The sequence below is a fragment of the Alexandromys fortis genome, unplaced genomic scaffold (genome assembly GCF_014885135.2).
Source record: "Alexandromys fortis isolate MF-2015 unplaced genomic scaffold, M_Fortis_MF-2015_v1.1 scaffold_53, whole genome shotgun sequence".
Lineage (NCBI taxonomy): Eukaryota > Metazoa > Chordata > Mammalia > Rodentia > Cricetidae > Alexandromys > Alexandromys fortis.
Window position 1 is genome coordinate 8724646 of NW_026067939.1, and position 16248 is coordinate 8740893.

Here is a 16248-nt window from a genome sequence, read left to right on the forward strand (position 1 = left end):
ATGGTCTATGGCAGGAAGATCAAAGTTAATCATAAGGTTAATTTTGGCCTACTTACTTTCAAAAGTAAGTAGACACATTTTTGTCTAAGTAAAAATGTTCATTTTGATAATGAAACTACGGTAACTTTATTCTCCACGTTAGCTTTCCATGATCTCATCTTCAATTATTAATCTTGCTACCTAATTGGAACTATCAGTAAATGATTCTGGAAGTAATCAACTTATAGACTATCTGAGCATTTTTGCATTTTTTTTATTTTCATACATGTCTGTATGATGCTTTTCATACCACCTGTGTGGATATCCTGCTTGCTCTAGGTATCCTCTGTCTCCACCTTCAAAGACTAATTGTATTCACATGGATTTAGGGAATCAAAACACTAAGCAGCCAGTCTTCTCCACAGACCCCAAGAGCACTTAAATTTAGATAGGGTCTTCTTTAGATTGGTCAAGAATAATGCTCCATGATTACTCAAACATCAGTCGAGAAATTGCTGTGTGTAATGTGTTTCCTTGTGAGATAAAATGAAGCTAAAATATTTTCTATTAACTTTCATCCTATATTTCTATCACTTATGACAATGAATGGATAATTTCTGTCTCCTTTTAAAAATAACTATGACTTCCTATATGATAATATTTTTAGAGAAATACAAACAGAAAAAATATTTGATACAAACATGAGACATTTTGTTTCTTACAGGGCATGCAATAACAGTAGACATGGACTGAAGTATAGCCCAGAAGTGAAGTGCTGGAGGCCATGTGTTTAAACGAGTCTTAAGAATCATTGAATTTGAGAACATTTATTGCTCTAATGTAAACTGTAACTGAAGTGGCGCTTAGAAAGCGTATTGCTTTTTCGTTTGAAGTGAAGTAAGCATTTATTGTTTCAAGAAAGGCAGTCAGTAGTAATTCTTTGAAAGTTTCTTTTGTTTGTAGATCTACATTTGGGAAAAAATAACTTCAGTCCAAACCTTAAAATATTATATTTGAAACCTTAAAGATAAAACTTACAATGTTTGTTTGTTTTTGTTTATCGAGACAGGGTTTCTCTGTAACTTTTGGTTGTGTCCTGAAACTAGCTCTTGTAGACCAGGCTGGCCTTGAACTCATAGAGATTCACCTGCCTCCACCCCACAAATGCTGGGATTAAAGATGTGCATTACCACCTCTCAACAAAACATGCAAATTTTAATACCTGAAAAGTGTAAGGTATAGTTTAATTATATATTTTAGAAATCTACCTAACATTAACTATTTATAAAACTCAGACTATTGTGACAATTTTAAATGAATACATTGTCCTCCAAATGATATAATTTATTTGCCTTTAACATATCTGTACAGATACATATTAATTTTTCTCTGTTATGATTTATGGGATATATGACCCTGGCAGGTTCCACACGGGTGGGAGACAGACAGATAGGCCATGCAGAGAGAGCTTGGGTATGGAGAGTTTATTTAGTGGGTATTGGGAGGGTATGGGAAGGTAGGGAGACATGGTGGTAAGAGACAGAAAAAGAGAGAAGAGACAGAAAGACAGGGAAGAGGAGAGGAGGGGAGACAACGGAGGCAAAGGGTGAATCTTCAGAAGAAGAACTGGGAGTGGGGAGAAAGAGAGAGGGGGAGGGAAAGTGAAGGCCAGTTTGCCTCAGGAAGAAAGGAGAAGATTGGAAGTGGGCAGGACTTGTCTCTTAAAGGGATGTTGTACCCAGGGCAGGTCAGCATAATTATAAAATTTGCTGTCTCTGTCTCTCTCAGTGTCTTTGTTTCTCTATGCACATGTGGAGTGATGTGTGTGTGTGTGTGTGTGTGTGTGTGTGTGCACGTGAGCACGTGTGAGCATGGATGGGTGCACGGTTGTGGATTATTATTTGGGTATTATTGAAGGTGGGTCATAGAATAAAAGATATATTCTGGTGTGTGTTGGGGGTTAAAGTTAGTGCTAAGATTTCAAGCTCAGGTCTCTTTGCTTATTCAATGGGTTGTTTACCCAATGAGTCATCTCTTCAAACACCTAGAAAATATATTACATTTGAACTCATTTGGAGGGATATTCAGAATACACTAGAAATCTAACAAATAAGAAATTATATTTCAAGACACACTAAATTTAATCCAAAGAAAATTAATATGTTCTAGAAACTTTTCTTTTTAAGTTTAAGAGATGCTCACTGCTTTCAGAAGCAGTAGCAGTCCTAAACTAAAGTCTTATGAGAGGAAAAATTTTCAAATAGATCTTTTTGCATCCTACAGAGATGCATACCCTGTAGAATCTCACCCTCTCCTTTAAGTTGATCTCTTCCAGAGACCAGAATCTGGGGTTTGTGGTATGTTCAGTGGTATCTGTTTGGGTTTCTTGGCAGATCATGTGAGTTACCTCATTGTTCCTCACACCCGGAGAACACAAGGACAGCACTGTTGCTCTGCCAAGGGACACAGAGACTCCGCTCTGGATATATATTATGTCATAGAACATTTAGTCTTACTCAGAGCACAGATAGATCATTAAGCTCTTTCAAACAGATAAAGTACACAATTACAAATTTGGTGACCAATGTCGATAATCAAAGGGCATATTAACCATCCTGACACGTCTCTGAGATGCTTATTTTTTTAAACTAACCCAAATTCTCAGAAAAATGAATCAACAATATACATTATTTTTGATTTCAAACACACACTTTGGCAATGAGTTTTCTATAAATGACCTGTCATGTGATGGGTCATTGAAATTGTATTTTAATAAAAATAAAATTTTAAATTATGAACAAATAGTACATGATTATTAAACTAACATTAGATAACAATGCCACACATTTTCAAGTTTGATCATCTATATGATACTTCTCACCAAAGAAAATATGTTTAGTTGGTCAAATAAAATTTAATAATTAAAAAATAAAATTGACAATGTTGCCATCATTTTTCCTTAATAAGTTTTCTGTAGATGCACATGGAAAGTCTAAACTAAAATGAATGAAACAGACAATTCTTGATAATATGAGATGGTTGCAAATTCAACAAAATATTAAACTTTGAATCATAAAGAATTAATATGCACTGTGGAAGTAGGTTGGTACTCTGCTAGCAATCTTTGATATTTAATAATTATAAAAGCAAAAATATTAACTTCTGGAGACAACATTAATGAACTATGCTGAAAAATAATCCTAGTTAATAAAGTATCTTAGAGATATAAATGCTAAATATTTCCAAGATTAAAATTAGTAATTCTACCTAGATAACTAAGGCAAATATTATTTCATATTTAATTTTAACCACAGTTGAGAAGGAATACATATTTTCTTTGTGTATGTGATTTTTTTTTATATGAGAAAACTCCATACTTTTTGAGAAACGTTCTTTCACTGAACCTGCAGGTCACTGACTCTAACAGAATTCCCAAGGAGTCCTCTTCTCCTGGCCTCCCAGCACTGCATATACAAATATGTACCATGACCACAAACTCAGATACTTTGTGGTGCTGGGAACAAAATGCACATCCCCCTGTTTGCACACTAATCACGTTACAGGATATCTTGCCTTAATTTTTGTAAACATTTTTTTCATACAGCATATTTGGACGAAAGTTTCTCACCTTCATTCCCTCTCATGTCCTTCCCTATTCCCTGATCATTCAACGAAACAACTTTCTTTCTCTCTATTTAGAAAACTGTCACTTACACCCCATTTTAACATTCGAGCTAGGTCAAGGAAAGACTTTTTCAACATTCAATATTCCATTTTCCCCTAATTTTGCACAACCCATCATCAATCTACTAAATAAGCAAATTAAAACAAAAAAACACATACCTGTCATTTCCAAGACTTTAGGAAAAAATTGTTTCCAAAATCGGCATTGTGGAGCACGGAGCTTAGAGTTTATTCTTGGTTTCTCTGTGTTCAAAGTTAGGTATTTTTGTTCAGTACTTGTGAAGACAGGCCACATTGTACTATCATTCTGGATCCCATTGGGATGTCTAGATATTTAAAGAGATGTTAGAGTTTTTATGAAATCATTCTTGGATGAGACATTTTTTTCTCTGAAATTGCCAATAAAAGTCAAACAATAATTTTAGAAAACCTATGGTCATACTTTGATGATGGCAAGTGTAAATGAACTGGGTTTTAAGATGCCAAGCATGAATGAGCTTCCTTTTTAGTTTCTTCAGTCACAATATTAATGAAAACAATAGGGACTGAAATTCAGGACATGTACTTATGTGCAACATAAAAACACATTTTAATTTTTTAAAATGTCTCTTTTTCCCAACATAATATTTTTTATTGATTATTTGGGAATTTCATGCAATGAACCCAAATCACACTAACTTCCTCTTTCCACCACACTCATTACCCCAAACCTACAAAAAGAAAAAAAAAATACCAAATGCCAATTTGTGTTGGTGAATTCTTGAGTCTCACTTAAACACATTCAAAAAAGGCAATATTACTTTTCTTCCACTATCTTTTCCTATTATATACTTAAGCTTTTATAGTCATAGTATTATCACCATCTTAAACTGCATTGCCTCTACTATGTTCTATGTATATTTTTTTATAATACTCTCTGGATTTGGCACTATGCAACTCTTTATGCAATGATCTTACTATCCTAGAAAAGTAGCATCCCTCATCTTAAAAGCCTCTTATTTCACTTTTGTTTTACTCTTTAAAATATCTCTATAAGAGCCAACAAGATGTGGCACCATGTAAAGGCACCATCCCTCACATCTGATAGCCTGAGTTTGATCTCTGGGGCCAACATGGTTCAAAGAGAGAATTGATTCCTGAAAGTTGTTGTTTGACTTAAACATGGATTACCTATGGAATTCACACACACACACACACACACACACACACACACACATGCATTCATGAATACGTGCTCACATTGGAACATAAATAGATAAATTTGCAATAAATATTTCAATAACTTTAACTTGAGTTCAGAACAAAGTTAAAGAACATGGCACAAGCAAATTTCTTAATATTTTCAATTTTTCTTTTAATAAACCATTGAGTAGGAATTAGAACTATTCTCTTCAGTATCCATCTGTGTATTTTTTTTTTTAAAAATCATTAGTGAGTAAGAATATCTATGAAATCAAAGATCCAGTGATGAAAGCTCTTCTAATACCAGGTCTAATACTGAGAATAGTAATCACATTTGAAAAAAGATCACACAAGGAGTGAGATTATGGGTAAATAATGATGATAATAATAATAATAATAAGCCAGAAAGACATATGTGAAAGCCAGAGAGGGAATATAGTTATTGAAAAGTGAATATTGAGTCTGTTATTTAGTCCAGTAATGATAAACAGTGTCCTCACAGTTAAGAGCCATGAAGCTAGCTTAGATATTGGCATTGTCACATTATATATGACAACCTAAGAAAACAGTGGGATTACACTTGTGAAATTTCCTGCTCTTCGAGGGATTTGGGGCCACATTTTGTTGTGGTAAGTAGAACAATGTAAGCCTATGTGGAATATACTTATATTTCTGTAACAAAGAGAGGATTGAAGTGATGGAAGTAAGAAATCCATTCCTTTCTCTTAGCTTTTTTTCTTCATTCAAAATTACAGAAGAAAATTTCTCGTTGAACTTTCTAGAAACAGTATGAAAGACTTCATTGTTCATATATTTGTAGATGGTTAGTCAATAGAAATTTACAAGCAGAGTTAGGCAATACAAAACTTTGAGATTGAGAGGAAACTCAGAAATGTAGCATTCATCAAAATAGTTATCCAGAGGCAGATTATACCAACAACTTGTATTACAATAGCATGACCAAAGCGCATAGCATCCCAGGCACAGGCATACTCAAGCATGAATTTAGGAGCTTTAGCGAGAAATAGCTTCCCGATGGACTAGTTGATTTTGTGCAGAATTGGATGATGTAGGACGGATTATTAATAACCAGAGCTATTTAAGCTAAATCAGTATCATCCTGGTATAGAAACCTGCAGCTCGAGGATATTATTTGAAGGAGGTCAAGAGGATAATGTGGCCTGATCACAGATGGTGCACAGCCCGGGAGAATCACGGAATCCTTTACTTTGCTCTAATAGTTGTGGAAACCAAACAGGTCCAGCTGCTGGAGGCTGGCTGTTAAACGAGGGGAACCACTGGCGCGACGCAGAACTGCGATTTTGTGTTGTAAACCACACACTTTCCCTCCACGTCCTCTCTAATTAACTTACAGCAATGTGTTCACTACATCCGCCTTCCCGGCTGATGCAATGGGTGGCTGAGACAGAACTGGCTTTCTTTTGGGTTCAAAAGCAGGACAGTAAAGGTACCATCAGTGTGCACTTAACAAACCTTGTCCTTTGAAATGACTTATGATGCCCCATGTTATGACTTGGGGACAATAAATTTTCCTCTGCTCATGAACGCAGATATGGTTTTCAGAAAACATGATTGAAGCAGTTTGCAAGTGACAAACGTTTTAGTCTGTAATGTAAGGAAATCTCCCACAAATTGAAACTTGAAAAGAGATGCAATTCTCTTCCTGTCTGTATCAATTAAAACCTTGTGAAATGCAGTGTATTTCCCTGACACACAATTCTGAAACAGGATGTAATTCAGATCTCACATATAAAATACACTCCAACATCTTGAGTTTTGCTATTTCTATAAAACATTTTCTGCCTTTGTCACAAAATAAAGACTTGAAAGTGATTATAACATAAAAAATTTCAAGAAACAGTAGGCTCTCCTTTATTTTCATTGCCAGATCTTTTTTTCACTTTGAGATATACAAAATGTTCTAAAGTTCACTATTATAATCTCCATTTCATGGAGGTGTGAAAGGTTAGGAGACATTCTATCTAACCAACCAAAGATACTTTCTTTCTTCATGTCTATGGGACAGAAACATACTCTGCCAGTTATAAATATCTGGGAAAATATTTATATATATATATATTCTTTATGAAATAGCTTTAAAAACATGTATTATCTTACTGTACCCTGTTAAGAAATAGTGGACATTTAGTTTCATATTGCAACTTTCTTGCAAAATAAAATCCTAATCTTTCTTATGTTAACAGATGAATTAAGATATATAAATTTGAAGTAGGGAAATGACTCTCAGTAAAGTACTTGTTGCACAAACACAATAGGCTGAATTTGGATCCTGAATGTCCACGTAAACGCCCACTGTGGCAGCTCTTCTGCAACTTCCAGTGCTGAGGAAGGAGACAGAAGCCTGGAACTTGTTGTCCAGAGAGTCTACCTGAATCATCTAACTCCAGATTCAGTAAGAGATTTGTCTCAAAATAATGTGAAATGTGACTTATGAAGATACCTAAGTCGAGCTTGTGTGTGCGCGCACACACACACACACATGTGCACCCACAAACACTACATGTATAATTCACACACAAAACATTCAAACATTAACTAAGAACATATTTAAAATTATGTTAGGTAGCTAATTTTAAGGTGAGAATATTGGAATGTTCTTTAAGATCTACCAAAATGCAATCATGGACATCAGCCATGAATTGAAGAGCCATTTGAAACATTTAGTTAAATATTTGGTTAAAGACTTGGAAAAACAGAAATATCATTAATTGTGTATTAAATATTCAAGTATTTTGGGGTTCATATATCAAATACATGAATAAGTACAGCTCTATGATAAGAATGAGAGGACTATTATAGAGTTTGAGTCCATTCAATCATTCAACCAAATCATCTATTCATTCTAATCATTTGGTATGTCAAATAATACCCTAATCATTGCAAGTTGAACAGGCAAAATAAGAATTACTGAATTTTTACTTATCTATTTTATAAAATCATATTGAGTGATATAAGCTAGACACAGAAAGACAAATATAATTTATAATATATATATAATATAGGGGCTGGAGAGATGGCTCAGAGGTTAAGAACACTGACTGCTCTTCCAGAGGTCCTGAGTTTAATTCCCAGAAACCACATGGTTGATTACAGCCATCTATAATGAGATCTGGTACACTCTTCTGGCATGTAAACATACATGGAAAGAATGTTGTATACTTAATAAATAAATAAATCTAATATATATATATAATATACTCACTCATAAATGGCTTTTATACATAAAGCAAATAAAAAATCACTTACAATTCACAACACCAGAACCTAGACAGCAAAAAGGACTCTAAGAGAGACATACATTGATCTAATCTACATTGAAAGTACAAAAAGACAAGATCTCCTGAGTAAATTGGGAATAAGGGGATCATAGGATACAGTAGAAGGAGGAGGAAGGGAGCAGAGAAAAATATATAGCTCAATAAAAAAATAAAAATATTGAAACAGTGGGATAAATAAATAAAATACAATGCATGTGATATATGACTATAAACGGAGACTAGAATGTAGGAAAAGGAGAATGTGGCTCAGTTTTGGAATAGCAGGAGGTAATATAAAAGAGTAAAGTATTTATTCTAACTTTAAACTGATACAGATAAACGAATCTGACATACTAACGAGGTATCATGTAACTCTTTGATACATTTATGTACTGCGTACTTACTATATATAACCATTTCTTCAAACACATCATTTCCGTAGTTAAAATTCTTCTAGCTACCTAAAATACAGTCCATAAATTTTATTTGTAGTTACCTTACATTTTGGATTCTCACACTATGTCTGATACTTTATACCACAAGGTACATATCATCAAGTCCATGAGATAATTTTGGTCAATAGAGTGGCTTTAAGTGGGCTAGCCATACTGATACTTGGAGATTTGGAGTTGACAGGATCTGTGAAAACCACCACTCACTCATTTAGGAAGCTAAGATTTCTACTCATGTGACCACCTGATTCTTTAGAAAGGGAGTGGGCTCGGCCACATGAGCAGTGACACCATCAACGTGGTGTATAAAAGGAAAAGGACATAACAGTGCAATCACCAAGCTTAAGTAAAATTCCTAGGTTCTTAGTAGGCCCTTTCCAGATTTGCACAATTTATATAAGAATAATTCATCTTGCAAACAATTTGGCCCTTTGGCATGTCTGTGCAGATTATGTTGACTGTCTGGTAGATGAGAGAAGATGTAGCCCGAAAGTGGGCAGCATCATTAACTAGCTGGACCCTGGACAGAATGAGAATGGGCAAAACTAGTTAGGTACTAAGCATGCATATGTTTATTTCTTGTAACTTTTGACCTTGGATGTATTGATACTAGCTCTGTCAGGCTTCTGCTACTACAACTTCGCTTTGAATGGAGGTGGAAACAAACTCTTTATTCCCTGAGTGACTTTTTGTCAGAGTATTTTGTCACGGCAAGTGAAATTAAACTAACACATTTGGACATGGAATCAATATGCTTTCTCATTTATAGAAGGATGGATGAGATAAATATTTCATAGCTTTTATAAATGCAAGGGAATGTTATTTTATATTAAAAGAAGGATATGCTATAAATAGTCAAAATTGGAGAGATGTGGAAGATATTATACTAAGTAAAATAATTCAGGCATAGGATTATAAGTGTGTCGTAGTCTCTATTGCTTAGAAACTCTAAAATATTGTGAAATGAATATAGAGTTACCATCGCTACGGGGGGGGGTGACTTGTAGAGTGTCACTAGAGGAAAGTTAAAAAATAAGTATGTGGAAGAGCAAGTGCAAGCAGCAAGCTGTGTTGTTCTACAGCGAGGTAAGGTGACCATTGCTCACATACTATAGATGGTATCAGTGCCTACCAGAAAGGGATTCCAGGATTCCACATACAGTGTAATTCTAAGGAGAAAGCGTATTGTATATCCTAACTGATTGTACTTGTGCGCTGAACTATCACACCGCCCCGTTCATAGACAGCCAACCGTTAATCATTAGCACTCTCCTCAAATGCATACTTTAAATTTAAAAATTTCAAATTAAGCAAGAAGTTACATGCTATGATCACTTATTCATGAGTCAATTCCACATTAAATTTGACATCCAAATGTAGGTGTATGTATACAGCTAAATTTTAATGAGTAATCTTTATTTACTGACAGAACCTTTACATTCCAAATGATTCACACTGTATTTAAAATGGCGTTTTCCTAGAAGCATCAAAACTGTGAATCAATGTGTTAATGGGAACAGAGACACTATTTAGAAAGGCACAGTTTGCGGTTTGCATAGTATCTGTTTTCCTCAGGTCATTACTGAAACTGTTCCACCCTTCCATCCTCAGGGAATCCTTCCCTAATCATCACACTGAAGCAGACACCTTGACCACTGCAATACTGTCTTGTTCTATGCTCGCCCTCCCTCCCTCCTTCCCTTTGCTTTCACTCCTTCAGGGTCTCTAACTTTATTCCTTTCTACCACCTTCCCTGTCTCCCCCTCTTTCTCCATGAAGTCTAAAACCCATGCAAGCCAACACTTGATTTTCTTATTTCTGGAATGAAGCCAAGCCTGAATCATTCAAGGGAAATAAGGTCAGGTTATTTTCAAATATAAAGCACCACAACAGTTATTTTAATCAACTTATTTTTAACAGAATTATAAAATGATCTGTGAATGATCTCATATGAAAACTGTACATTGGAGATAATTTCTCTGCCTTTAGCAGAAAGGTTCAAGTTGAATTAATGAAAAATTCTGGCTTCAAAAAGCTGTGACTTCAGAAAGTATTAAAACTATGCCGCGTTTCCTCATTATTTTCCCATGATAATTTCATATTTAAATCAAAGTCATCAATAACAGAATATGAAGTATCTCTAAACTCTCACCTTTACGAAGTGAAGTGATATAGTGGATTTAGTGCCACCAGGAATAATTAAAGTCTAATTGACAAAGGAGAGCATGCAAAAGCAAGGCAGTCATCTTTCCACTAACAGAGTTGCCCGCTAATGAAAGTGTTTACACGTTGTTTCCGTTATTTTGACATATTTATATAATGAACAGGCAAAACAATTTTCACATAGTAAACAAACTCATGCCCTGTCTTTACACACATGGTAAAAATAAACACATTACATAATCCGTTTCAGGAAGAGAGACTCCAGCATGTTAGTTTTCTAGAGCTGTACCTAAGTAAAACAGCTGAAGGAGGAAAGACATATTCAAATTCATGATTTTGGAGTTTCCCCTTATGACCAACTGGCTCCATTGCTTTGAGCCTACATGGCATAACAATATTCTATGGGCAGTTAGATTCTGACACATGAGTTCAGAAGGGGAAGAAAGCCTTCATCATATATAAAAAACACAATTACACACTGTATTAAACATTTATGGATGTGTTTTTTTAAACGTGAGTACTAGACACAAAAATATAAAATATTGTGCAAATTTTAATTAACATAATATTAGATTAATGAAGTACAATGTTACAATGGCAAATTAAATAAGAATTATGTTTTGAGTTTCAGAACCAACCACATTGTACTTATTTGTATGTGCTTAGTGTCTAGTACCTGCCTAGAAAAAAAATCAGTCTACCAAAGTCTTTGTGCCATGAGAACTGAGTGAATTATCATCAGAACCTTTACTATATTTTAAATACATTCGACATTATTCATGAAACATAAGATACTTGTAGAAAATGGAAGTGAAACATCCCTTTATTCTCAGTGTTTGAGCAATGTGTTAGAAATATTACTATTCTAAAATTAATTAAACATAATGAGTCCTCAGATAATGTGTTGATATCTGCATTTTTAATGTGATATAATACATTGTTTCTTATGTCATATGTGTGTTTCAATCTTGTTCACGCTTTTAAACAAATCTGAATGTTATTTATTTAATTTGTTCATTTATATCTTGCTGTGTGTATGATATCCACATGCCAGAGTGTGTGGCTATCAGAGGACAGTTTAGAGAACACATGTATCGTCTTCCACCACTTTGGTTCAGGAACTGAACTCATTCTGATGGATTTGTCTTTGGGTGCTTTCCTAGTCTCAGCCATGTAACTAGTTCTTAACCTTGTTTTTTAAATGGAAACTTAATTCAGTTTTTCTAATGCCCACTTAAGTCCACCATCTTGACTCACTATACTGTATAGAGCGGGATTAATGACTGGAAATATTTCCTTCTTGATGTAATAATAGCAAAGTGATTAGTTAATAAAACAGTAACTAGATTACACAATAATTCATGAGTTCATGGGAATTTTGGCCGGTGAAAAACTGGCAAAATAGATTATAGTTCATAGAAATATTAACACCTAGCTCAGTTACTGGCAACATAGATTATAATTAATAGAAATATCAAAACTTAGCTCATTTTAATTGTTTTTGTCTTCACATATCCTAATATGTTTATTAAAAATTGTGGGAAGGAGCGAGATAATTATTGAAAAACAATTACCTAAATTAATTAATCTATTAGATTCTTTCCTAGTTAAACATTATGGGATGTTCTTCTACTCAACAATCTTATTTCTCAAGAAAAAAAAAGAATTGTAACATAAAACCTTAATGACTTGCAATACAGAAATTCACTAACGATTATGTTTGGAGTCTAAATATATTGAGTAGAGCTCACATTTATATTTTTAATAAAATTTTGCTGTGGGTCCTCTTAGATGGTTTAGCAATTAATGCTACTCACTTTAAGCCCCAAAACCTTAGTTTGATCTTCAGAGCTCACATGGTAGAAAGAGAGAACCTGCTTCCCAAGCTGTTCCCTGAATTCCTCAAGTATGGTGTAAAACAGGTAGGCACTAGCACACACACACATAAATAAAACAGTAAGGAAATATGAGGAGACTTTTTTTTAAAAAAAATACTGTTTTATTTTTCCTAAAAAAATACTGTAATTTCAAAGAGGACGTAGAGAACTGACTTTTAAAAGCAAGAGAAATGGATGGAGGTGAGACAAATGGGGCAGGAAGAAAAGGAAGACCCAGAGAACTATGAATAGAAACAATAACCACTACAATCCAGTTGAATTATCTGACCAAAACACAAAGCTCATGAACATGCCAAACTTTCTAAGAAAGGGAAATGAGAAGAATTCTTTCCGTGGAGTTGCGTGAAAGAGAACAGGTTTCATTAAGTTAAATGTGTACTAGAAAGAATATATTTTTTTTGCCAGCATAGTTTATCTGCACATTACCTTCGAGGCTGAAGGTTGGTAATAGCCACAGTCCCTGAAGGCACGCACAATATTAAATGAAGTTATATGGCTGGCCCTAAGCAAACATTTAAGTAGTTATCTTCCAGGAGCACAAAGTTGTTGGAAGCACCTAACCTTACGATAGTCATGTTTTTTTTTTTGAACCGACTAGTAAAGCCTTACCTGGATTATTAATTAGTGTTGTTTAAATCAATCTTATTTTAGAAAAGTCATTCCTTTCAACAAGTAAAACACATTTACCTTTTTAGTTCAAGATAAAATTTACCCCAAACTCTCTGATCTTTCCCAAGTTCTATTTTTGTCTTAAATACATAACTGGAGATTATATGCCCATTTTAAAGTACATTTTTCTTTATTTCATGAAAATATATAAACCTTAATTTGCATTGAAAGACATCCATATACATAGTTTATTGTCTGGAATATTCAGCTAACATAGGTGAATAGCATCCTGAAAACAATTGATTTCTAAGGCTTCCTGGTACTCGTTTAGATTGAGATATCATCAACATTGTGAGTCACTCATCACGTGAAAGGGCAAAGGGCTGTCAGACCCAGCTATCTGAGATCTACACTGAATAGTTGGCATGATGGTTGTAAATAGCTCACGGTCTGAAAATGACTATTTTTGTTCTTTCCTCCACATTGTTTGGACAGAAGGGTTTGTTTCATTAGCTGGAAAGTTAAAAAGTAGTGTCAGGCAGTTAGCCCTCCCACCCCCCAAATTCTCCAGAAAAATCAGTTGCATTGACTAATAGATCAATTGGAAGATAAGCAATATCCGTATTTTCTTTCTTTTCTCCTTCCATCTTTACCTACCTCTCCTTCCTTTCCCTTGCTCCTTCATTCCTTCCCATTTCTCTCCTACATTGCTTTTCTTGATCACTATTTCTTTCCTTTTCATTAACTTGGCAAGTATAACCAGATTAATAAGCTATTTTCTAAATTAAAAATGCATGATTTTAGTGTCCACTGAAGTTTCCCAGGGACAACAAAGCAAATGTCACCATTTGGATGCAACCATGTGCTCCAAAGGAACTCGGGCCCAATGACCTGCAATGTTCTAATGCCCCTTCACTTAATAGCAACAGAGCACCAAGGAAATAATAGATGACTATTTGTATTAAATTTAGATAAAAAAGCAACTGCCAAACTGCAAACTTTAAACTGGCTTCTCTTTGCAGTGTGCTGATATCTTTTAGATTTGTTCTCCATATCTATTCGTTCTAGTTTGTGCCATAAAAGCGACAGCAATTACAGGAACTAGCTGAGGAAATGCCAAGAAAACATCCTGGAAACTTCGTTCTAGAATTGGAAGATCTTCATTCTAAAGGGATGCTGGAACATTCAAAAGTATTTTTTGGAAACTGAATGCTCTTAAGAGCAAATTATGTTTTAAATGACAATTAGGGCATATTGTTTATTTGAAAATCAAAAACTTTCTGTTGTTGTTTTTTTTTTTTCTTTACCTTTCCTTCCTTCCTTTCCTTCCTTCCTTCTCTCCTACATTCATTCCTTTCTTCCTTTTTTCTCTGTGTGTGTTTGCACATGTATTTGTGGTACGTGTCTTTTAATAAGTGGGTGGTCATTATATTTGTTTAATAACTCTTTAGACTGAAAAGAAGGCAAAAGCTGCACTGTATTTTGCTTGCACCTGTATCCAGGAGCAGTTAATGCTCTATAAAAGCTGCTTCACATAAATTTTATTGACCCTAATACTTACTTATGTAAGTAAATAAGCCATGCAATTTATTGTCTTGAATAGAACCTCAAAGTCACTGGATTATCCTAAATAACATCACAAACAAGCAGGGAGTGTTAGTAGATAAGGGTGTTTGCAATTAAGCCAAAAAACCTGAGTTCCATCACAAAGAATGATGCAGTGAGAAGAGAATACCTCCTCTTGCAAGTTGTCCTCTGAGCTCCACATATTCACAGTGGCATGTGCTTGAAAATATGCATGCATGCACACACATGGAATAAGTACATATAAAGATAAAAACACTACAAATTAGTTACACATTATAAAAGCCTAACATTTTTAGTCTATTCACACCAAGGAAAATACTAATTATTTTTCATTCAAACAACTGATGCTTTTGAGGAATAAGATGTGCTTTGAGGATATGTGAGATATACATCAAAAGCGTATAAGTAAATCTTTTAAACACATTAGATGTTTCTTTGAGTTAAGATGACTAAATATATTACTCGGTGTTTTATTCGCCCTACAATATCATCATAAATGGGTTTTATCTTCAGTTATTTCACTGTTCATAATGACATATATGTCAGTTTACAGAATAGTGTAACATAGGTAAATATGCTCATTGTATATTTATACCCTACTAGAATATTATGCATTGTAGATTTATAGTTGTTACAGAATTTTTTTCAAACAGCAAGTGTTTTTTTTTAAAAATAATTAGCTCAATCGAATTATTTTTCCCTTATCAGCTCTCCTCCTTGAACCCTGAAAAATATGTCCAATTTGTCATTGACGACATAAGTATAATAGAACAACATCCCCAATCCTTATACAAGAAGCACAATCAAATATCTTACATTTAGAAACAGTTACTCAGCCACAGGCAGCAATCATATGTCTAATAAAAAGACACTGAAAAGTATTCACCTTTGCTGTTGGCTTTGGCTAGAGCTTTCTGCCTGCTCAAGTGAAATGTGAGAAGGTGAACAGAGAGGACTTACTTTCTCACAGACGCTAAGTACAGCTCAGGCAGTCCCTCCCAGGGTCTTCTTTAGAGACTGTGTTCAGTTGGTTTCTGAGCAACTTGCTATTTCAAGTTCCTTAGTAAACTCTACCTCACATGCTTATTGTAAAATAAAATTACCATATTAGTTTTTCTCGTTTTCAAGTCAAATATAGCATAGAAAACTTACAACTAAAACTAATTTTTAAAAGTATTATTTCATAACCCACGGATTTAAAGACAGTGTATCTTAAAATCTAGTCATGAATCTTATGCGAAATTATCTGGGGAAATGGCAAAAGAATAAAAACATATTTGCAATTAATTTTTTTATTGTCTTATTAAGGGTATATAAATATTGTTGCAACCAGGCAATCCCCAACATATTCTAAACAAAATGATGAAACATGAATAAAACATGAGTTATATAATA

General features: G+C 34.3%; 1 protein-coding gene and 1 long non-coding RNA gene across 2 annotated transcripts in view; both read right to left on the reverse strand.

Annotated features, from left to right (window-relative positions):
- The window catches only part of LOC126504897 (uncharacterized), a 153042-nt gene that overhangs the window by 65106 nt on the left and 71688 nt on the right, over positions 1-16248 (reverse strand). The window lies entirely within an intron of this gene.
- The window catches only part of Bche (butyrylcholinesterase), a 48335-nt gene that overhangs the window by 4337 nt on the left and 27750 nt on the right, over positions 1-16248 (reverse strand). The window contains exon 3 of the mRNA XM_050147475.1: positions 3823-3989. Coding sequence (XP_050003432.1) covers positions 3823-3989 — 167 coding nt within the window. The remainder of the gene's footprint in view (positions 1-3822; positions 3990-16248) is intronic.